This window comes from Nicotiana tomentosiformis, chromosome 4 (assembly GCF_000390325.3).
Source record: "Nicotiana tomentosiformis chromosome 4, ASM39032v3, whole genome shotgun sequence".
In the NCBI taxonomy this organism is placed as follows: domain Eukaryota; kingdom Viridiplantae; phylum Streptophyta; class Magnoliopsida; order Solanales; family Solanaceae; genus Nicotiana; species Nicotiana tomentosiformis.
In genome coordinates, this window is record NC_090815.1 from 105016342 (window position 1) to 105041505 (window position 25164).

Sequence of the window (25164 nt, forward strand, 5' to 3'; positions counted from 1 at the left end):
TCTATGATGGCAAACTCCTCGTCCGTTATTTTATCCGGTTTCTTCTCCTTTCCTTGCAACGCCAAGTCTAAGCCATCCTGAATTAGGATAACTTTTATCTTTAATTGCCATATTCCGAAGTTTGCACTTCGGTCAAATTTCTCAACATAGGTCTTTGTTAGAGTTATTTTGGCTATTGAAACTAACCCGGTTAGATCCGGCTCTGATACCAATTTGTTAGGATCGGAAACCCGGGTAGTGCGAAATTTAGCCAAATAACGGTATAATGACAATAACAAAGACAATAGAAATTGATAACAACGATAATTAAAGTAGATAAAGAAGATACAAATTTTAACGTGATTCGGTCAAAGTGACATACGTCCACAAGCGGAGAGGAGCAATTTACTATAACAATAAGAGTACAAAAGAGAGTATAAAATTAGAGTAAATACTCTAATTAATCCCAAATACCCTAAGAGAATAACCTCACAAGATCACTCCAAAAAAAGGGTTCACACAAGTGCTTCCCAACACTTAACTCTCATACAAAATACTCTTAATAAAGGAAGAAAGGAAGAAACAAGAAATGAAGACTCAAGTCTTGTTGGTATATCTAAAATGAACTAATTGCCTTCCCTTTTATAGGCAAAAAAGTCTTGGCCTCTTAGGTATAAAAGAAGAGATACAACTTGTGCAAATGATGTCCACCACATAATTCAATATTTTTGGGTCCCAAAGAATATTGCCAACAAAGTCTACACTTTGCAAAGATGCTTATACTTATATGAGATGGACTCCATTAGCCAAAATATTGGCCATAATTACACAATTGATTCCAATGCATTCAAATCTTATCACTCAATTTGGAGCAATAAACCCAGCAAACCGACTCTTCTTCTTTCTGGAAATTTTGAACCGAGCTCCTTCAATGGAAATTTCGCCCACTCTTCTTATTTCTTTCCCCTGCCTCTTCTAATCCGGAATCAACAATTTCTTCAATCATCACCACCACCGTAAAACACTGGAAGAGGCTTGAGCTCTAGCTTTGGAGCTTCTTCAATAGATGGTTTAGGAGGGGTCAGAGCAACAAGTTTGTCCAACTCCTCAAATCTCCCAAGCACATGGACATATTTGCAAGATATGTTAAGGACTTAGCTCAATTTTTTCCATCATATCATTTTCACTGTCTTCTTCATCCCCATCAAGACTCGTTCAAAAGGATCTATGAGGCTCATATAAGGCATCAATGAAGTCACCTCGCTTTCCACCACAAAAATCATGGATAGCTCTTCAAAGTGGACTGGCAATCTGAGTGCTTTATACACATTAAATACCTCCACTCGATCACCCACTCTCATTGTCATCTGTCTTTCACGTACATCAATAATAGCTTGGCCCGTGGCTAAGAATGGATATCCCAAAATAAATGAGACTTCATGATCAGGCTCATAGTCCAAGATAATGAAATCAGCTGGGAATATGAAAGAACGCACTTGAACTAACACATCCTTAATCACTCCTTCAGGATGAGCAACGGAGCGATCAGCCAACTGTAAAATCATCATGGTTGGGCGCGACTCACCCAACCCCAACTGTCTGAAAATAGATAGCGGCGTCAAATTGATGCTCGCTCCAAGATCACACAAAGCTCGCCCGACTGCGTGCTTACCAATCGAGATTTGGATAGTGAAACTACCCGTATCCTTCAATTTCTGAGGTAGCTTGCTTGGAATTCTTGAGCTACGTTCTTTATGGGTGCCACAGTCTCGAACTCTGCCAACCTCCTCTTATTTTCCACTACGTCTTTGATGTATTTGGCATATTTGGGCACTACTTGCAGGACGTCTACCAGTGGAATATTGATTTGTACCTGCTTCAAAATATTAAGAAACTTTTTATAAGCGGCATTATCCTTTACTTTGTGCAATCTATGAGGGAACGGATGTGGTGGCTTCGCAACTAATGGTGGGGGTTGCTTAGCCACCGCCTCTTCGGCTGGCTGACTCCTTTGCTTTTTCTAATTCTGCTTCTATAGTGGCCGGTTTCTTATTAAAGGTCACTTACTTTCTCTTTTTCTATGGGACTTATTCTAACTGTCTCTCATTCATCAATGACACGACATTAATAGATGCCTTAGGATTAGCCTCAGTGTCGTGTGGAAGAGCTCCAACTGGTCGAGTGTTTTGGGCATTGGCAAGTTGCCTCATTTGTCTTTCCAAATTTCTCATCACTACTGCTTGGGCCTGCTAGTCAACCATCAATTTCTTTAGCATCTCCTCAATCTGATTCGTCAAGTTTGTAGGTTGTTTAGCCTGTAGTGGTCTATATTGATGTTGAGGAGCTTGTGGCCTGTACTGATTCTTAGCACATTGGTTTCCACCCCAAGAGAAGTTTGGGTGGTTCCTTCAGTTAGGATTATGAGTATTCCATACTTGTTTGTCTGACCCCTGTTTGTATTACCTACAAAACAGACAGACTCTAGATTAGCTGGATATAAGTCGCTCGTGTGACCCTCTGCACATACTTCACAAATATCTGAACTTGTTGCACTGGCTGAGCTTGTTGCTTGTTAATAACCAATGTCATCTTATTGACTTGGTTGGCCAATGTGGATACCTACGCTGATAATGCAGAGAAAATATCTAACTCGAGGACCCCCGCAGATTTCTGCACTGTGTATCTGCCTATCTCTCCTTGCTAATCACGATTGCTTTTGGAGAATTTGTTCAATAATGCATATATCTCATCAAAGCTTTTCTCTAACACTTGACCTCCCGCTGCAGCATCCACCACAATCTTTGTCTCTGGATGTAGTTTTTCTATCAAAGTGTGAGCTAACACTTCATTTGTCTAGTTGTGTTGAGGACAATCTCTGAGCAGCCCCTTGAATCTCTCCCAAGCTGAATATAGAGACTCCCCTAATTTCTGTTTGAAGGCGACAATCTCACTTCTGATCTTTGCAGTTTTGCCTGAAGGAAAGAACCGTGCCAAAAATTTCCTTGCCAGATCATTCCATGATGTAATAAAATTAGCTGGTTTCGCCTTCAACCATCGCTTTACTTCGCCCAACAGAGAAAATGGGAATAATGTGAACCTCACATAGTCTAGAGTGACTCCATTAGTGATATAAGTATCACTAATCTCCAAGAAGTTCAGGATGTGTTGTTGTGGAACCTCGTGTGAAAGACCCATAAACTACCCATTCGCATGTAGTAATTGGATTATGCTCTGTTTTAGCTTAAAGTGCCAGTGATTCTGGGCCTCACGATGTTAGAGGTGACATTAGCAATGCTGGGCATCGCCACATCCTGCACAACCATATGTTGCTCCTCTGCCATGTTCACAGGCAATTGAACAAGTGCCTGAAGATTATCTGTGTCCCTTGCTTCTCTCAATCTCCTGTGAAATGTTCTCTCAGGTTCGGGGTCAAAGCCTTGAAGTTTATCATGGCTTCTGACCCTTCGCATTCAATCAAAGTTCCTGAGAGAAGAGAAACAAATAAGAAACGTTTGACTTGACGAAATAATCAACTAAAATAAAATCTAGAAATTAGTCAATATTTAAGTCCCCGGCAACAGCGCCAAAAAATTGTTGCTCCCAAACGCACACGCAAGTATACGTGGTCGTACAAGTAATAAAATGATAAGTCGAGTATCGAACCCACATGGACTTATTTTAACTACCCACTAAATTCACCAAGATTGTTATTCAGTCGAGTCAATCAGAGTTCAAAAGTGTGATTATACTAAGCAATAATTCTAACAAGTAACTAAGTAATCAAGCATCAAAATAGTTGGTGTGTATTCAGTAGAGGCGAATATTCCAGGGTTGTGATCGATTCACCAATCCTATTGTGTTCTAATTAACTCTCCCTTGTATACACTTCACTCATGGTTGTTAATTAATCGAATAATTTCTCTCGTAGTATTCTCCCGAATTACTAGCCTATTTAAAATAGATTAATGCCTATATTCCTATGGAATCAATCTATTAAGAACGCATTAAGGTTACGGTATTTAATTAATCATGGTAACTAGGTATATTCCTATCCTAATCATAAATCCCCCCCCCCCCTTAGAGTTAAGATCATGCCCTCTTCAATTATTCTCTAATCTAGACGTAGCTTTCCCAAACATAGCATAGATAGTAAATATAACTTAATTGTTGACTAGACAATTACGCAATTAACCACATAATTGAAGAAACAATCATATATTAGTAAATTATAATTAAGGTTAAGTCAACTTTAAACAATAATATTCATGGCTAAATCACAACCCCAGAACTAGGAGTTTTAGCTACTCATGATAATATCAAAATAAATTCACAAGTGTTGAATAATTGAGAATACTAAGAAAAAATGAAAAAAACTGAGATATCCTCGCTCCCGGATGTTCCTCATGTGTATTCTTCCTTCAAAGTGGTGTCTCCCCTCTCAAAATAGGCTTATTCTTGCTTTTATAAGCGTTAGAATGGGGGGTCTTAGGCCGAAATAACCTTGTCCCGGGCGAACTAGGAGAATTTTCCCGTCACCAGCGCCCAGGGTAACGTAGGACTCTAGCCCTGGCGCTGGACTTTTTAACATTCTGACTTTTGCACCACAGGTAGCGTCCCACGCTAGCCTGGGCGCTACTCTGTGGCAATTTTCCCATTTTGCTCCTTTTTGCCTCAAATTTCGCACATTCGTCCCATATTGCCTCCGGATGATTCTTACATATAAAAATACCACGAATTAGAACAAATCATTATATTTCACATCCGAAATCTATGAAATATGAGTAAAATGCGAGGCGATATGCATATAAATATACATACTTTAAGCTAAATATACTAGTTGGCTTATATATAAATATACATACTTTAAGCTAAATATACATACTTTGGATCATTGAATACTATTGCTATTGCATATATTTGTTGCCATTCGGACAAATATACTACTTATTTGTCACAACACCGATAGCTTTATCTTTAGGATATTATTTTTAGCTAAGATTAACTCTTCTTTATTTAAATCTAATTGGTTGAACCAAGATCTATATTTTTGGTCAAACAGTTTGGCGCCGGCTATGGGAATTTCTTAGTTAATTTTTTAGTTTCCTTAGATCTACAGCGAATGTGAGTCACTAACCTCACAAACCCCAAGATCTTTCTCTTTCTTTGCACGTACAAAAACCTACATGGCAGGTAACCAAGGAGAAAGGACAAAAGTAACAGGGGATTCCCTAGAAATCTCATGAACGCTATCAACGAGATCTGTGAAACGTTAGACGAGGACGTGACGCCCACTGCCTTCCCTAGGCGCAAGAGGTCGCCTCCCCCCATTGTAGTATAACAAAACCAAATGGAAAGAGGGCCTCCACATCTACAGAAGAAGGGATGCCTCCGGCCGGGAAAAAGCTCCTCAAAGCATGGCTGATCGATACGCTAGTAACAGTGGCAAAGCCATATGGTTACAAGGGTGGTCAGTTGACCACCCTTTGTCAAAATATTGCATTGTATATAAATAAAATATTACGTTTTAGAGGTATATAACACATATTGAACACTCTTTGTCAGGATTTTTTTTCACTTCTTTCAAATTTGAATACCTTTGAACAAATTCCTAGCTTCGCCATTGGCTAGTATGAATGATCAACAATCACACTCCATGCACGACTACAGAAACTGCAAGAACATGTACAGTACAACGAGCAGACGAACAGGGCGACCAACCAGACCCTCCAACACCAGGTATAACTCACGATGTTACTAACCATGTAGGTGACAATGCCTTCCCCGATGTTCTAAAGAGGATGGAAGAAATGGAGAATGAAAATAAAGCACTCAGAGATCAAATGAAAGAACACTAAAAATGAGTCGACAAGATACCGGGCGCCCCTAAGCCATTGCCAAAAAGGGACGCCGACAGGTTCGTAGAGCAGTCGTACAATGAAGAACCAGCCTCGCATGCCATACCAAAGAATTTCAAAATGCCGCCATATCTCAAAATATACAACAGAACAACTGATCCCGAAGACCACATGACTCATTATGTCACCGCCGTGAAAGGTAACGATCTCACCAAGGAACAAGTTTCTTCTATTTTACTGAAGTAATTTGGCTAAACTCTTACGGGAGGGGCATTAACATTGTACTCATAGCTATCAGCCCGCTCCATGGAAACTTTTGAGAAAATGGACGATAAGTTTGTAACGGCGCATGCCGGAGCCAGGAAAGCCGAGACAAGAGTAAACGACATATTCTCCATCAAGCAGTCCTTAGGAAAAGGACTGAGGGACTTCCTCGCCCGATTCAATAGGGTAAGGATGACCCTACCAAACGTGTCTGAGGGGATGGCAGTCGCTACTTTTCTAAACGGATTAAGTAGAGATAGATCGAGAGCAACTAGAAAATTGTTGAGCCGATTGATGAAATACCCTCCAACCACCTGGGACGAGATCCATAATGCTTACTGTGATGAAGTCTGAGCATATGAGGACGACCTCAACGGACCAACCCATCGGCTCATCTCGGTACAAGTCGAGTCCAGGAAGGAACGAAGAGATAACGTCAGGAGAGATCACCCAGTCTCATGACCCAACAAGGAACGACACCAGCCATACGTTAGGGCCCCCGCCCCACTTTCTCTCCGCCATGAAGAAGGCCCATCCAAGTTAAGAACGGAGACTCACCGGAACGAGAGAGTTATGCCCCTCTTATTATCTGCTCACAGTTTTTGTGTGTCACCTACAGATATAGTCTATGGCCTGGAGAAACTCAGAATGAAGGTGAAGTGGCTGCCAAAGATGAGGTCTGATCCAAGCTTCAGAAAATCCGACGCCCTATGCAAGTTCCACCAGGAGCGCGGACACAAAATAGAAGATTGCATCGCCCTCATGCAAGAAGTTGTAAACATGTTACGGAATGGACACCCCAAAGAGCTGCTGAGCGACAAGGGGAGAAATAACTTTGCCAGAGGATGTGAACATCAAGGCCCGTCGAAGCCGCCATCACTAGCTCGTACTATCAGCATGATTATCGGCGACAGCGATGATGCCTCCATCAACGACATTAAACTCACTAGCACCCACAAACTCAAACAATCTATCATCCGCGAACAGTATGACAGACTCGAAGAAAGTATCATCTTCGACGAGTCAGATGCCGACGGTTTGAGTTTCCCTCATAATGATGCTCTCGTCATTACTTTGTGTAATTTAGATAATGATGTCAAACGTATCATGGTAGACGATGGAAGTGGAGCGTGCATTATCCATCCCCGAGTCCTTGCCCAGATGAGACTCGAGGACAAGGTAGTGCCATACTGCATCACACTAATCGATTTTAATAATGTAGTTGAACGGACATCGAGAGAAATTACACTCCCCATCTTGGCCGACAACATAACGCTGGAGACGACCTTCCACATCATAGACTAGGCCACCGCATACTATGCCATAGTATGACGACCATGGATACATCTCTCCAGCTTATACCAAGTAATCAAATTCTCAACACCTTGGGGGATATTCAGCATACGGGGAGAACATAGCACATCCCGGGAATGTTACTGCATCGCTTTAGACAGTACGATAACCCAACAGAAAAAAAGAAAAGGAAAATGAGGCATAGTAATCAACAAGGTCGAGGTCGACACAAGAAGAGCCCAGGGATGTCATCATGGATTCTGAAATGGTCGAAGCCGCATATTTGACTGTAGAGGACCTCGACCCCGTTCAATTAGACCCAGCACTGTAGCAAAAAGGCCTACATCGGCTGCAAACTCCGAGAACCAGGTAAATTTAATCAATTCTTAATAGAAAATGCAGATTTGTTTGCCTTTAGCCATGCAGATATGACGGGCATCCCCAAGTAGATCGCCACACACAAATTAAATATCGGCTCGTTCTACCCTCTAGTAAGGCAGGTCAGACGTAAGTTCAGTCCCGCCATCAACGATGTTGTCCACGAGGAGGTGGAGAAACTATTGGAAAATGGCTCTAACAGGAAGTCAAAGCACTACTTCCGGATATTGTGAGTTAAATATTATTTGAATTTATCCGAAGTTGATGTGTTCTTTACCCAAATGAAATAAAGAAGAGGTAAAAGTTTTCAGTTGTACTTCTTGTTCTATTTTCTTTTCTTTTTTTATTGATAATGATTTATATATACATGTATAATATGTATCGCAATCGACCACCACTTTTGGCACCCAACTCCACTGCAATCACAGCCCCACAGCCACCCTACTACCTTCAATGTTCATGATTGGATTTGACAAATTTTTTAATGAGTTTAGCTGGGCTTCTCTAACCAAAGAAATGAAAGAATGAAGTAGATGAATGTGCTATTCTGGTGATGTGTCTTTATGGAAATAATAGTGGGTGGTGATTTTTTTTGGTTGTGAGATTTTTGCTGATGATGCGTGAAGCGGATGGAGCAAAAAACATGATTCTTTTATCATTTTACGCGCCCAAGAAAAGTGTACGTCACACAGTATGCCACATCATCGCTATGTGTTTAATATGCACAATTTTGTTGGAGTTTGAGTGTCTAATTGGAATAAATCTTAGTTAGAGTGTTTAGGTGGAAATTGGTACCAAGTTTAAGGAGCTATGTATGTATTTGGCCTAAAAATTATTTTATGTTTTGGGATAAATATCAATTCATGCCAAATGATTTCTTTCCTCAATTTAGATTTAGAATTTTTTTGATAGTTATTCATCTTATAATACTAACAAAGATCAAAACATTTAAAAAGTAGCAAAATATGTTGTTTTTTCCGTTGTGATTATGTGTTTCTTTTTTATTTTAATATTTTTTGGCAAAAAGACCTCGTAGCCACTTAAACTTGTATCGGTTTTTCATCCCGATAAATAAACTTAGGAAAGTCTCATTTTAACACCTCAACTCAATATAATAAGTATTAATAAACACTTTCTCAATGCGTGTTGCTCAATTGCGCTGATGTGTTATCCACATCAGCGTCCAAATTCAACCCCTTCCTCTCCCCCCTCCCCACACCCCAAACTACAAAAAAACTGCGGGCTTCCATCACCCCTTCCGCAGCTCTCTATGAAGTTGCCACTGCTGCTAAAAATTAGAGCTATTATTTCAACTTCTGTTGTTTGTGAATTTCTGGACAGAATTAAAACTCTCTATAAAATATCCACAACCATTTTCTTTTGCCTAAATAATATCAAGATTTTTCTTTGAACACCTTCCAAAAGCCCGATTACTTCTGCCCGAAGTCCAACAAACACAGCAGCTAAAATGTTTTTTCAGACTAAACCCCTCTAAATAGGGAACCAAAATGAATTCTGCAAGGTTCTCCAATTGATTTCTATGAAATTCGAGACAAAACAATCAATAAAAGAAGAATGAGCAAAGTGGGAGAGAGGAGGTCACGAAAAAGTTGTGCTGGAAAATATTGTGAAAGAAAAGGGGGAGAAAGTGTGGAGGGGGGGGGGGGAGGGGAATCTGGGAATACTGTGAAAGAAACGGGGGAGTGGAGAAGAAAGGGGGGTGGGGAGGGGGGATGGACTATGGAGGGGAATCTGAAAAATTAAAGAATGGAATTAAAGCCTTTTTTACAACAACAATAACAACCCAGTAAAATTCCACAAGTGGGGTAAGGAATTAAAGATTTTTTTTAATTTAATCTTTTTAACTTTTTTGCTTTTAATTAAAAACTTAAATTTTTTATTTTATTTAGTAAGTATCTTTTAAATCATAACCATTACATACACACATTTTTTTACGGTGATAGGCACGCACTTTTGCCACGTCAGTTATACCACTAACACATAAGGTTGGTCATTGGCCAATGGTCAATGGTATTTATTAATACTCATTCTATAAGGTTGAGGTGTTAAAATGGGACATTCCTAAGTTTATTTTCCGGGATGAAAAATCGGCGCAAGTTCAAATGACTACAAGGCATTTACCACATTTTTTCATATTTGGTGATTATTTTTGTCAACAACATTTAGTTAAATAAATCATTCGACATCATGAAAAGAAAGTACTTATTTTATTAAAATAAAAAAAATATTTTTTCTACGTCATGAAAAGAAAATACTTATTTTGTTGAAATGAAAGAAAATACTTTTTCTACATCATGAAAAGAAAGTACTATAAATAATATTTTTATATATTTAGGGTAGGGGTCGGGTATAGGGGTGTGGTCGGGTGGTGGGTGGGTGAGAGTGGGGTATGGGGGTGGGGGTGGGGGTGGGGTAGGGGTGGTAGGGATTGGTGGAGATGGAGAAGGTTGAAAAACAGTTTTGGAAAATGTTTTCCCTTCTCTTGATAGGGAAAACATTTTCTTCCAATTGGAGAAAAATGAATTCATAAAAATATTTTTCAAACATTTAATCCAACCAAATATGAGAAAGTTAGAAAATATTTTTCCAAACATGGGTCCAGATAGAACTCTAAGATTGAGCATATCCATGAGTCAAGCTTGGACATCATCATGGATCCATTTGGGCTGATGATTTTTGATGGGTTAACTTGGGTTAGCCCAAAACAACTTATTCTCTTTTCGAGACTTTTTCGTATATATACAAGATTTTAATCTTATTTACCCAATTTTGTCTAAGATTTCCTATTTACGGAATGTAACTAAAGTTTTTTACAAAATATATACAAATTCGGTCAAAATCTACAATATACGTATAATTTATCTACAACTTAAATACAATTTTTTCGTATAGAATCCAGTAAAATACTACAATTTACATACAATTTATATACAATTATGTTAGTTGTATATATTTTGTATGCCGTTTCTACACCCGAAATACAAAATATATATAATTTTTTATGTTTTCTCTTTCGAGTTTCAATCTGAAATTCCAACCAAAACCACCTCGAATCATAACCAAATTCTCTAAAAATTGAGATATAAACTTCAAAAGATATTCCCAATCATTTGTAACAACACCCAATCCAAACAAATAATAATTTTTCAAAATTCGATTTTCAAATTCAAAACTTATTTTTTAATGGTTGTCAATAGAGTTTCTCAATAACAATTACGTTCTAACTTTATAATTGTTAAAAGGGAACTTTCGTTAACAAGCAAACACATTAAATAAAAGACAAATTAGACAATTTCCAACCAAAATCTCAGTGCTTTCGTAGAAGCAGAGAAATGTGAAACTTGAAATAAATTCTGCAAAAGAGATTTTGGGCTATTGGTTACATTGGGGTGGGGGATGGGATACGTTATTTGTGTATTAGTTGAGAGACGTTGGGATTGGGTACGTTGGAAAGCTAATTAAAGCCATATAATTTAGGGATATTAAATTATCACTAAAATATATATATTTGGTAAATTGTATATCAAATTGAAATTAAGTTAAAACTTCTGTATTGTGGGTAAATAAGTTTCTAAAGTAATATAGCTTGGTAAAAATCTGTTTTCAAAATCGTTTTAGCCCAAATCTATTAAAACTTGAACGGGTTGGACGGTGAAATGAGTTTGGGGTGGGTCAAATAATTATAAGTACTCTTTTGCAATTCAGTCAAAAGTAAAAAATACGTTTATTTTAAAAAGAAAAATTAGAAAAAGCAGCAGCTCCTTCACTTTCGCCACTGCAAGCTCGCGCTTGGCCAACCGGTTCCAATGCCGCTGGGCTGTGGCCTGTGGCACTATGGCTCAAGGTACTTTCTAATTTCCTTTATTTCAAGCGTTTTCTTATGGCATTCTATTCCACAAGCGTTAGCAACTTAGGTGAAATGAACAAATAGGGGGTTGTGCCTGTTTCTGTGTGTATATATGTATGTGTGTTCGTGTGGTTTGGGAGAGGAGTGGCTTTGCTTGTTAAGAGGACTTAGAGTCTTCTGTATAGATCATGTGCTCTGGTATTGTTCAAATTTGGTTCTGGTGGACAATGGACATTGAGTTTTGAAGAGGAAAGTTATAAATTAAAAGACTTCGTCTAGACCTTAAGGCTAATGCGTAATAGATATTTTTAATTGGACAAAGTGAGCGTTTGGACATAAGAATTGTAAAATTCCGGAAAAAAGGGAAAAAACTTTTCTAAGTGAAAATGGTATTTGAAAATTAGAGTTGTGTTTGGACATAAATATAATTTTGGGTTGTTTTTGAATTTTTATGAGTGATCTGACTGAAAATTTTGAAAAACAGTTTTTTGGAGTTTTTCAAATTTTCGAAAAATTCCAAAATTAATTTTCATAAAAATTTTATAGCCAAACACTGATTTAAAAAAAAGTAAATTTTTTTCGAAAAAAGTGAAAAAAAATTCATGGCCAAACGGGCTCTAAGCTTAGGTGTGACATCGTGACGATTGAGGTAGACTATCAATCACATGTATTAGATCCAATATTTGATTGAAGTCTTTTAAGTTTGTTTAGAGATTGTATAACAGTGTGGGGATAGGTGTAAGATTTAGAGAATCTCTATTTTGTCCTAAAAGACAAATAATTGAGTGGTAGACTGCAACGGGTATAGAGGATTCATATAGCCGACCTAAGCTAGTGTGCGAGTGAGGCGTAATTGTTGTTGTTACCTCGCTTAGCCATCAATAAAGGTCCTAGACGAATGATCTTCTGAAACTCCTCCTTATTTATTAGAACTATTACATTGCTGAAGCCCTGCAAGTTGTCACTAGCTGCCTGTATTTGCATGATTATATATTACTTTTAAGCTAGCAATCATTACATAATTTTAACCTTATTTGCAAGCCTATGCCCGTTGGCTTCTGCAACACATGCGCGACGCTTCTTCTGTTCTATCTTGCAATTTCCTGTGTTAACTGAAAATGGTCTCGCCAAACAAAAATCTATTATCTAATTGGCTCCCATTCAAGCCTGACATAGAGTGTAGCTGTCGCATTTCGATTTGCTCCCCTACAGTTTCTTTTTTGGAATCTCTATCATTAAACCCTACCCCACCCCAACCTTGCATGTCCATGACATGTGTTTACATTGGTTACTACTTGGTTTAAGGAAGATTTTGAGCTTATCATCAGCATGTCTCTTAAGGAGCCCTCAAGCCACGAGGTTAAGGTCAGATTCAAACCTTTTCAAGTCCTTTTGGCAAAACTCATATTCGTGTAACTTACCCCTTAATTCACCGTATGTTAGCAAATTGTTATTTGCTTGAAAGACGCGTGCTGAAATAGTCGAGGCTTAAGTTTTAGTAACAGCAGCTGATGTTTTCTTCTCTTTGATATTTTCTTTCATAATCCTCAATTTCACTTATGCTCTTTGAAATAGTCAAAGAGCTTCGAGTGCAGCTTTAGAAGAAAAACATAAAAAGAAAAGCTTAGTAGGAAGCAGCTGATTCTTGTGTCTCTTATGCTTTTCGTGGATATGTGAATGTAGACTCTAGGACCATTGAATTGTGAGTTCAACATTTTGCAAAGAATAAGCTTTGTAATCCTATGATACAAGATTAAATGCTTCAGATGGAGGTGAAGATGAGGATTACTATGAAATTACTGTTTAAATTCCCAGTAAAGCAGTAATATACAGGCTACTTTCTCTTTGATGGATCAGATGTTTATCTTGCTACTTGATTCTTGTTGCGATGTCTTCTGCCACTAGTTCCCAATTTGTCGGGCAGTATAAATAATTCTTGCTTTGGCTTAGCTTCAAGGCCATGGCGTATCGAATTGTAGTTCATATTGTCTAGTAGGTCTCATTGCAAGCATGTAATTTCAAAACTAGCAGTATGTTGTTTAAATAGCTTTAAGATAATAATTGTATCAATGTAGTTGGAAATCTCTAGGTAAGGAAGTGTTATACAAAAAGTAGAGAACCTGTACAAAAACATGGTTCTCTATATATCATTTGTCTTTTGTTTCTTGTAAATTTTTGGTACACCCATGAGGTTCCAGTTAGTATAGATGGACCATCTATACTAACTGGAACCTAGAAACAAAAGACAAATTATATGTACAAACATCTTTTTAAAGGGGGGCAAGGCTAGCAGTTGAGTATTTGGACAAACGAGTAGTTCAGTCGATGCAACACAGAATTCCTTGCCAAATCAATATACCCTAAAGTTGTGACGACTTACGTAATTGGCAATTGATAAAGTGTGTGCATGTTTTCTTGTATATCCATGTTCTCGTTTTCTGGATATGATTCTAATATTCCAGTTTCAATTTCAACAGTTTCTGCTGCATTAAGTTCCTACAGACAAGGCTTCCATCAGTTAATTTTTTGTTACAGTTAATACAGCACCACATCCAGCAATCCAATCTATTGAGTCAACTATATTGAACTATAATTCTATGGCATTTGTTCTTTGTCCTTAATCTATCCATGTGTTTAATTTTATCCATGTGATGCATGTTATTCTGAACCGACAGCGGGAAAGGTTTTGACTCCTATTGTGCTTGATAGGCAAATTTGTGTGTGTACATTCGAAAATGTTAACCAACACCGTGACAAATGCTAAACTGTCTGATTTCCAGTTATTACAATCGAAGTGGCTGGTAATCTGGGCCTATTTGGTCTAGGAAAAAAACTCTTCCATACCTATATTTCACTTTCTAAAGTATCCATTGCTTTTCTAGATTGCAAAAATCAACCAAGTTCAGCTGTTGGTCCAACCCATGTCCACTTGGCTCCGGAATTCTTCCTACGAGGTTTGTGGTTTCATATGTCTCAGTTTGTTGATCTCAGGAACATATACGTATCATTTCATTGGTAATTTTATCAAAATTTTACGCAAAATGTGGCTATATGTGTACTCCTAAATTTATATAAGTAGAGTGAGTTTTTTCCCAAATGCAACTTGTCTTCTTAGTCATCCATTCATGCATGCTCTAATTCCTCCTCTTCTGGTCTTTTACAATAGTATGACCTCTTTCTTGGTCAAGTATTAGTGCAGATATAAAACATCTCAGGGCTTGGTGGTTGAATTCTATTTGCACCTCAAGTGGCGTGCCAACATCTCTTTGGTCCAGTTAAGCATATTTGCCTCTTAATACAGATGTAGCTTTAAAAGTGCGCTTCAGGAATCTCAGCACATTTGAAAATTCACGATTTTGAAAAATACAAGTCGAGCACATAACAAGTATGTACAGTTGTCCATCCTTTAAATATTTACTCTTTATGATATGAATCCAGTTAGAAAGGGAACTAGAAATAATTTTTAACTACAAGATTATGTTGAGTTGGTACGATTTGTTGGTGTTGATAAGCTCCTCAAGTTATTGCCTAACTTCAATTTTCCCTGGGTTATTGCACTTGGCTGATCTTATTACTCAAGTTTCACCTCCATATTGTTTGTATGGTGTAGCAACAGTACACCGCACTCTAATTATTTACCACACCTGCCACGGTGTTGTTAAACGTGTCTTCCTGACAAAGGCTAATTTGAGTTAAGTTTTTTCTTTCAATTTAATCAAAGGTAATTGCCGAAGCGGGATTAATATATATTTCGTGTTTCTCTTAAACAAATTAGGTGATTAAGTTTAGAAAAAGTTATACTGCATTTCGATTATCATGTACATTCCTTTCTCATGCTTATCATTTTCTTAATATTTGTGAAAAGTTCAGCTTTTGGTGCGTAGGCATTATTTGTTGAATCAAACAGATTTTTTTGAACAAATGAAAATCTTGGAGAAACAAAGACGAAGTAGGGTATCAACCTGAATTCACTAAGCATAAGCTTTACATAAATGTGCAAAATCTGAAAAATAGTCAAAGAAAAAAGTCACTCATATCTGGAATTTCTAAATGCACCGGGACATCGATCAAACAAAGGTGATTAAGTTGAGCAATATCTTCTGTGAGAAGGCACGGGAGAAAATATGTTATTGATATATTGAATGAATGAATAATACTACACAAGAGGTCCTTATTTATAGCTATACTATACAAGGACATACTACTCCTCTACCAATGTGGGACTATACTACACTATATACATGCTGTAAATTAACACTCCCCTCAAGCCGGTGCATACAAATCATATGTACCGAGCTTGTTACATATATAACTAATACGAGGACCAGTGAGAGACTTGGTGAAGATATCTGCAAGTTGATCATTTGACCTCACAAACTTTGTAGCAATCTCTCCTGAAAGTATCTTTTCTCTGACGAAGTGACAATCAATCTCAATGTGTTTAGTTCTCTCATGGAACACCGGATTTGATGCAATATGAAGGGCAGCTTGATTATCGCACACAAGTTCCATCCGACTGATTTCACCAAATTTCAACTCCTTGAGCAATTGTTTGGTCCAGACTAGCTCACATGTTGCCATAGCCATTGCTCGATATTCTGCTTCTGCACTAGACCGAGCAACTACATTCTGTTTCTTGCTCTTCCAGGACACCAAATTTCCTCCTACTAAAACACAATATCCAGACGTAGAACGTCTATCAGAAGGTGATCCTGCCCAATCAGCATCTGAGTATCCAATGATCTGCTCATGACCTCGATCCTCAAAGAGTAACCCTTTGCCTGGAGCCGATTTTATATATCGAATAATGCGGACAACTGCATCCCAATGACTATCACAGGGAGAATTCATAAACTGACTTACCACACTCACAGGATAGGAAATGTCGGGTCTAGTCACTGTGAGGTAATTTAATTTTCCAACCAGCCGCCTATAGCTTGCAGGATCGCTAAGCGGCTCCCCCTGTCCTGGCATAAGTTTAGAATTCGGATCCATCGGAGTGTCAACAGGTCTGCAACCTATCATCCCCGTCTCCTCAAGAATGTCTAAAGCATATTTTCTTTGAGAAATAACAATACCTGAGCTAGACTGGGCAACCTCAATACCCAGAAAGTACTTCAATCTGCCTAGATCCTTAGTTTGGAAGTGCTGGAAGAGATGCTGTTTCAGGTTGGTAATACCATCCTGATCATTGCCAGTAATAACAATATCATCAACATAGACTACCAGATAAATACAGAGACTTGAAGCAGAGTGCCGATAAAACACAGAGTGATCAGCTTCACTACGAATCATGCCAAACTCCTGGATAACCGTGCTGAACTTACCAAACCAGGCTCGAGGAGACTGCTTTAGACCATAAAGTGACCGACGCAAGCGACATACAAGGCCACGAGACTCCCCCTGAGCAACAAAACCAGGTGGTTGCTCCATATAAACCTCATCCTCAAGATCACCGTGAAGAAAGGCATTTTTAATGTCCAGCTCAGTGTTTTAAAAAGCGACGAAGCGATCGCTTTAAGCGAGAAGCGACGCAAAGCGATGGCTGCTCGCTTTTCCATGCCTGAGGCGACTCGACCACACGAAGCGCTCGCTTCAGTCGAAAAAGCGCGAAGCGACCTTGAAGCGAGAAGCGCAGAATCGCTCGCTTCTGTTCAAAGAGGTCAGTTTTTTAAAAAGAAAATGTTTGGGTCTGTTTTTTTATTATACAAAACATATCCCTAAGACCAAAGTGAAGACCATTTCTCTCTTCTTCCCAAAATCAATTGTTGTTGAGTACTGCTAGGGTTCAAGTCGCCAGAGACCTCCTCCAATACTCCGGGTAATTTTTCTTCTTTTCTTCTTCTTCTCCTTCTCCTTTTTTTCTTTCTTCTTTCTTCTTGTTCCCGTCCAGGCGTCTGCTCACAGCTAGGGCAGGCACGATTTATTTTTCCTTTTATTCTTTTTATTTAGTATTTTATATATATATATATATATATATATATATATATATATATATATATATATATATATTATTTTCAGTTTATTTGATTATGTTTTTTTCTTATATATAAATTGAACTCTTTGATTATTTATATTGTGTCTTTGCAAGGTTTACATTATGTTTTTTAAGAATTGCGCTTCTCTTCAATGAAGCGTGCGCTTCGCTTTGCGCTTCGTTTTTGAAGCGAGGCGAGCCCCTGTCGCTTTTTTGCGCTTCTCGCTCTCAAAAACACTGGTCCAGCTGATAGAGGGGCCAATGACGAACCGCAGCCATGGATAGAAAAAGGCGAACTGAAGCCACTTTAACCACGGGAGAGAAGGTATCACTGTAATCGAGCCCAAATATCTGAGTATATCCTTTGGTAAGAAGACGGGCCTTAAGTCGATCAATCTGTCCATCGGGACCAACTTTGACTGCATAAACCCAACGACAACCAACAGTAGATTTACCTGAGGGAAGAGGAACAAGCTCCCAAGTACCACTTGTATGTAAAGCAGACATCTCGTCACTCATAGCCTGGCGCCATCCTGGATGAGACAACGCTTCACCTGTAGACTTAGGGATGGAAACTGAGGACAAAGAAGATATAAAAGCATAATGGGGAGATGACAGACGATGATAGTTCAAACCGACATAATGAGGATTAGGGTTAAGTGTGGTCCTTATACCTTTCCGAAGTGCAATCGGTGTACTAGGAGCAGGATCCGCAGCAGGAGCAGGGTCAGGTGCAGGACGAGAACCAGTTGGGCCTGATGGAGGACGCAAACGACGATGATAAGTCAAGAGTGGTGTTCCTGTGGCCGGGGAACTAGGGGAACAACACTAGACTCCTCAACGGTTGGTATGGATGAAAACTCTGTAGTCGAAAGTGGAGGAGGAGCTATAGTAAACTCCTCAAAGGTCGGTATAGGTAAGACCTCAGATATATCATGGTGGTCAGCAGAGGTAAAGAAAGGTTTAGACTCAAAAAATGTGACGTCAGCTGACATAAGGTACTTACGAAGATCTGGAGAATAACAACGATATCCCTTCTGAACACGAGAATAACCAAGGAAGACACACTTGAGAGCACGGGGAGCTAACTTATCTTTCCCAGGGGCTAAGTTATGAACAAAACACGTGCTCCCAAAAACACGAGGTGGAAGAGAGTATAAGGGTGACTGGGGAAACAATACTGAATGCGGAATCTGATTCTTGATGGGAGATGAAGGCATCCGATTAATCAAATAACAAGCTGTGAGAACTGCATCGCCCCAAAAACGCAACGGAACACGAGATTCAATTAGAAGTGTGCGAGCAGTCTCAATAAGGTGCCTATTCTTTCTCTCAGCAACCCCATTTTGCTGAGGGGTATAAGGACAAGATGTCTGATGAATAATTCCCTGAGAAGTCATAAATTGCTGAAATTGAGAAGATAAATATTCTAAGGCATTATCACTGCGAAAAATGCGAATAGAAACACCAAATTAGTTTTTGATTTCAGCACAGAAACTCTGGAATATAGAAAATAACTCAGAACGATCTTTCATTAAGAAAAGCCAAGTACATCTTGAATAATCATCAATGAAACTGACAAAGTAACGAAATCCCAAGGATGAACTGACTCTACTAGGACCCCATATATCAGAATGAACTAAGGAGAAGACAGACTCTGCATGACTCTCAACACTACGCGAAAAGGAGGCTCGGGTATGTTTCCCAAGTTGACACGACTCACAATCTAATGTAGACAAACTAGATAAACTAGGCACCATCTTCTGAAGTTTGGATAAACTCGGATGTCCTAAACGTCTGTGGATTAGATCTGGAGGATCTGTAACTAGACATGTTGTGGAAGGACTGAGTGAGTTAAGGTAGTAAAGGCCTTCTGATTCACGTCCTGTACCAATTGTCTGTCCCGTACTGCGGTCCTGCATAATAAAAGAATCGTCAATAAAGTATATACCACAATGGAGGGCACGAGTCAAACGACTAACAGATGCAAGACTAAAAGGATAGCCAGGGACATAAAGAACGGAATCTAGGGTGATAGAAGACAAGGGATTAGCTTGTCCAACTCCTTTTGCCTTAGTTTGACATCCATTGGCTAAAGTAACAGTGGGAAGAGACTGTGAATATACAATATTTGACAAAAGTGATATATTACCAGAGATGTGATCAGAAGCGCCGGAGTCCATGACCCATGGGCCAAGAGTGCTAGACTGGGAAACACAAGCAAAAGAATTACCAGAAGTATCAGTCTGAGCAACTGAGGCTACTTGTGGAGATGTCTGCTTACTTGCTCGATACTGAAGGAGCTCATTATATTCTTCTTTAGATAAAGAAAATCCTTGGTTACCTGGAGTCTCGGTCTGAGCAATGTAAGCATTTTTGGGTGGACGACCATGTAAGGAATAACACATTTCACGAGTGTGTCCAAGTTTGTGACAATAAGAACACTTGGGTCTAGATCTTCCAAAACGACCTCCTCCTCGTCTATGCTCCATAGTTTGAGATGCCCGAACATCCATTGTCTGGGATGCAAGAACAGAGGAATCAAGTATCTGTGATGAGCTCACTGGTGGACTTGGTGCTGCAGCAAGGCGGAGTAATCGAGAGAATAATTCATCAACTGTCGGGACAGACGGACTAGCCAAAATCTGGTCGCGTACTGAATCAAGATCATTAGGAAGTCCAGCGAGGGTAAGAACGAGAAACATCTTCTGTCGCTGCTCTTGTTGTTTTTCCACACTAGCCGAAACTGGCATCAACTTCTCAAATTCCTCCATGACTGCCTGTACTTGACCCAAGTAAGTAGACATATCCAATTCCTGCTTCTTTAAGTTTGTCATCCGTGATATCACATCATAGAAGCGAGATATGTCATTAGTGTATAAGGTGCGTGCCTTTGCCCAAACCAAATAACATGTCTGGAATGGACGAAACAAGGGCATCAACTTGGAATCAATAGATCGCCACAAGATGCTACATAACTGAGCATCGATTTTTGCCCAAAGTGCTATTGCCTTTTCATCTCCATCGCTAGACTGTTTGATTAGATGATCTTGAACACCTTGACCTCTACACCATAACTCGACAGATGAAGCCCAAGCTAAGTAGTTTGAACTTCCCATTAAAGGTTCCGAGGTAATAATAGCACTAGAGTTTCCAGAACTCATGTTTCTAGACCCAAAAGCATCAAATCCCAAAGACATTGTTGTAAATTATTACCAAATAGGAGAAAGAATCAACTATAATCCACTGAAACAGTGTACGGAAACACAGAAACAGAATACTGAAATACTGTAGCTGCCGGAATAGTACTGTAGCTACCGGAAAAAACTCAAAGTTGTCGGAATGAAATGAAAACAGTAGGGGTAGGATCGGAATTACCAGGCGACCCAACTGTTCTGAAGGAAGATTTTCAAAAAATGGCCGGAAGTGGTCGTACGCGCCGGCGCGTGAGCTCACGCGCGTGAGCTTCTGGTGGCGCGTGGAGGCGCGTGAGGCTGCTTCTGCCGGAGTTGTTCACTGGAGTTTGGTCGCCGGACAGTGACGACTCTTGTGGTAGTGTTGGATTTTGCACAACACTGACAGAAATGAAGCAGATAGAAAACAACCTTAAAAAATACTGATTTCTCTTTCCCGGAATCGCTGGAATTTATGCACAGCGATAAGTCTCTCACAATTGCTGTGATACCATGTGAGAAGGCACGGGAGAAAATATGTTATTGATATATTGAATGAATGAATAATACTACACAAGAGGTCCTTATTTATAGCTATACTATACAAGGACATACTACTCCTCTACCAATGTGGGACAATACTACACTATATACATGCTTAAAATTAACATCTTCATTAAATTCTTTTATGTTAAATTTATTTAGGAGAGGATCCAAATTAAGTTGGTTGCTAAGATGATCCATTCATTGTTGGATTATTTCAGGTCATCTCATTGACATCTCAGCTTTGGAAACTAGTTTTATTTATTTATGTTCTATGTATGAACATCCACTTTAACATCTCAGCTTTGGAAACTAGTTTTATTTATTTTATGAACATCTACCGCTGGCTTTATACAGTTCTTTCTTTCTAAAAAAGCGTCATGAAATTTTGAAATAATTGCTATAGTTGAGAATCCCCACAAGGTGGAACTCTCAGCCTTGTTGAAGATTTGGTTTCTATGTGTGCCTACTGATGGGTGCCTGTCCTATTAAATTCTACACGTTTTATAGATTATGTCATTTCTTGAGGAGACTGCCACATTGTAAGTGGGAGAATGAATCAATTAACTTCCTGACTGGTATTGTCGGCATTCGGTAATGAATATGTAATGTCGACTATCCTTTTCTTTTATGACTTGGACTTCTACTATTTGTAAAGACATGTACATTATTGTGATTGGTAAAGTTGTGTTGTTTTTCAAAATCTCATTTGTGCTTATTGAACATACATTGATATAATTATGTGTCTACATTGGCGTATGTACTTAAGGACAGAAGTTCATTAATACTGATTGTAGCAGAGCATCTGGTCCTAAATTCTCAAAAGACGGCGACAACCTTTGTGAATATATGTCACCTGTTAACTAAAATCGATGTTCCTGAAATAGTGCATGCTCAAAGAATGGTGATTTTTAAATCTTTTATTTATTTATCTATTTGTTAATTTGTGTATGGTGATTGAAACAACACAGTCATCCTAATGTTTTACTTGCATCTCCATTTTATGAGTTAAATCTCGTGTACAACAAAAGAACAAGAATATAGATGCTAAATTCAGCAGAGTGGCGCTCAAGATTTATGTTGTCTGATGTATTTGAAGGGGGGAGTTGCAGGCAATCTTTCCTCAGGTTACATAGTATCTCATCATCCTGTATGTGGAAGACACTAGACATCTCAGCGGAGAGAAGACGACCTGGAATTCGTAGGGTAAATATTTTGTTCTATTCACTTCATAATTTGAGTTAGATAAGTCCTTTTTTCGCTGTTTGAAATTCAAGTCATGTAAGTATCTGAATATGCAGACCATTTGTCAAGAAAATATTCAAATGCTTCACGACTATTTCTCCTTGTAAGTAACCTGATTATGTAGTATGCTTTGGAGTCTCCAACATCAGCCTGTTGTCATTAACTCTGATGCTTAGTTTAACCAACCTGAATGATAGTTCTCATACTATCATGTTTTTATAGACTAAGTCGAAAAGCAAAATGAAGATTTGAATAATGTTGCTTGGACATGGTTAGGGGGTTGGAATATGATGAATTTTCTCATTCTTTCTTGATTCAATTCTTTTAGTTATTGCCCCATGTGGATGCTATAAACTTGCTATTATGTTTGCTTGTGTTGTACTTGAATCATTTCTTCTTTGGTTGGTTTGAGCGGATGAATGGCTAAGGAGGGATATGACAAGTTTGTTCCATTTCTAAGTAATGACTCTATATTCTAGTTTCTAGAGATGTGCACTAACTAAAGTTTGACTTGATGATTAGACATTTTTATTCAAGAATATGGTACACATAGAAAACTTGAAAGCAAAGCCTTGCATATATTTTGATCAAGATTCTGGCTATGCTAAACATCATTTCAACTAGGTAGAACCTAGCCTAAGAATTCTGGGTGTGTTTCTTTTATAGATTCTTGTTGATTACTGTTATATATTTGTACAAATTGCAGTCAGTTGAAACTTAAAAGTTTTTGAGGCTGATCCTGGCCAAACTGGGACCACAATGAAAATACTTGAGGAATTTCTTTTCAATGCTTTTTTGACCACTTGAAGCTCAAAACTTTGATGCTTTTCTTTCCTTTCTCTGAAAGGCCATCCTGATGGAGAGTGGCCAGACCACTTTCTTTCTAGAGAATAGGTTTTTCATTTTCAATCACAAGAAGTATTTAAACTTTTAAAGTAAAAAAGAAAAAAGAGATATCTGAAGATTTTTCAGGGTATTTTCTTGTATTGGACTTGAAAGTCAAAGCTATTGCACCCAGGGTCAGAGCTAGCATGCGGGGTAAGGGTTCAGTCGAATCCAATAACCTTTGTCTAAATCTTGTGTTCTAAAAACTTCATTGAATATGTATAAATTATTAATTTAGAATCCAGTAACTTAAACGGACTAAACTCCCGAGCCCATAGACCTTAAATTCTGCTAGCGCCTCTGACTCTGCACCATACATTATCCATCAGAAAATGACAAGTGATAAAAGGAAGGTTGGGGGGGAGGGAGGAGTTTCTCTTTACTTTCTTTTTGAGTTCTAAAGTTGAAATGATTAGCAGATTCCCTCCTGTTCTCACTCAAAATCAATGCATCATCTTGCTCAAAGCTTTATATCATCAATGAATTTTTAGAGGCTGTGCTTTGTGTTTATCATTTGAGTAGTGGGTGAAGCTGTTGGATTAAACTTTTTCTTCTTTTTTCATCTTTTTCTTTATAGGAAAGAGAATTGGACTGATGTTCTAGGACACCATCCCTTGCATTGACCAACGTTATTTCAACATCACTGAATCTTGAACCATTCGTAGAGTAGTGAACAAGCTGAATGAAAAAGACGACTCCATAAAGATTAAAAACAAACATTAGAAAATACCAACTTTTAATGCAGATCGATCTAATCCAACCTATCTACACATTGTCACCAGGGAGTAAATTAGGAGTTCCATGTATGAGGAAACCGAAAGGTAAATCCACGAGTCGAATGAGTGTAAAATGAGTATGGTTTTATTATATGTGTATATATTTTAATCTCTTTTTTGTTTAAATAAATACAGTTTGAGCGGAAAGCAATTAATTATCAGTTGAACCCACAAAACTGCATTTGAGGAAGCCTACACCCAGAGGCGTATTCAAGTTGAGGGATATGAGTTCACATGGACTCATACGAGTCCAGAACCTATTTGTGATTCTTTTGGACAAGTGTGACAAATATGTGTTTAAAAAAAAGAGTAACATTTTTATATATAGCGCTCTTTTAAAGAGCGCTATGCTTTAACGGAGTTTTGGCCGTTAAAGTATAGCGCTCTTTAAAGAGCGCTATATATATATATATATATATATATATATATATATATATATATATATATATAACGCTCTTTTAAACCGCACTATATACATAGCGTGGTATATAACCGCGCTATACCTATTTTTTGGGCCCACCAATAAGTCTCATGCGTTTAACTAAAGAGCGCTATACCTAAAAATATTCAGCGGCATTGCCTTATTTAAAGGCATTAGGATTTTACAAAAATTCATTCAAAAATATTCCTAACTCTTGTTCAAATTTTTCTTCTTGTTAAATTCTCAAGCATTTTTTCATAATGTCTAAAGAGTGAAAAGTAAGGGTTTCATTATATTGGGGGGGGGTGAGATTGTGGTGGTGAATAACTCTGTGAGCTATAGTTTATCTCCACAGTGTCATGTTAAGTTGCCACTTACAATGGAGTACGATAGATTGGTATCATTGTTATGTAATAAAATGAGTGTGAGGAAATGTTCGGTGAACCTTAAAGTAACCGAAAGATATCCGTATTCCGTCACTCCGCAAGGGGTTGCTTGTTACGCTGA

The 25164-nt window shown here is 38.4% G+C and overlaps 3 protein-coding genes and 1 non-coding gene across 23 annotated transcripts; 3 read left to right on the plus strand and 1 right to left on the minus strand.

Moving 5' to 3' along the window:
- The first annotated feature begins 2833 nt into the window (after positions 1-2833).
- LOC117277066 (small nucleolar RNA R71) lies at positions 2834-2940 on the plus strand. Its single transcript, XR_004507343.1, has one exon. It is a non-coding gene; the product is annotated as a small nucleolar RNA R71 (small nucleolar RNA).
- Positions 2941-5612: 2672 nt separating this feature from the next.
- Positions 5613-7403, plus strand: LOC104097592 (uncharacterized). The gene is made up of 2 exons (XM_070201516.1): positions 5613-5715; positions 6718-7403. Exons 1-2 carry the CDS (start codon positions 5613-5615, stop codon positions 7401-7403), a joined length of 789 nt encoding a protein of 262 aa, XP_070057617.1.
- Positions 7404-11446: 4043 nt separating this feature from the next.
- LOC104103614 (uncharacterized) lies at positions 11447-24374 on the plus strand. Of its 20 annotated transcripts, none has more exons than XM_070200107.1 (6): positions 11449-11634; positions 12943-13002; positions 14520-14591; positions 14826-14911; positions 22430-22536; positions 24038-24374. In XM_070200107.1, exons 1-6 carry the CDS (start codon positions 11597-11599, stop codon positions 24053-24055), a joined length of 381 nt encoding a protein of 126 aa, XP_070056208.1. In that variant the 5' UTR covers positions 11449-11596; the 3' UTR covers positions 24056-24374. The 20 variants fall into 20 exon arrangements, 4 of the variants coding, with proteins under 4 accessions (XP_070056208.1, XP_070056207.1, XP_070056210.1 ...); XR_011415565.1 differs by lacking the exon at positions 24038-24374 and adding an exon at positions 22632-22718 and having other exon boundaries at positions 11452-11634; positions 14837-14911; XM_070200106.1 differs by lacking the exon at positions 24038-24374 and adding an exon at positions 22632-22718 and having other exon boundaries at positions 11452-11634.
- LOC138909062 (uncharacterized mitochondrial protein AtMg00810-like) lies at positions 15753-17070 on the minus strand. The gene has a single exon (XM_070200105.1). The coding sequence runs from the start codon at positions 17068-17070 to the stop codon at positions 15901-15903; it is 1170 nt and encodes a 389-aa protein (XP_070056206.1). The 3' UTR covers positions 15753-15900.
- Positions 24375-25164: the final 790 nt, after the last annotated feature.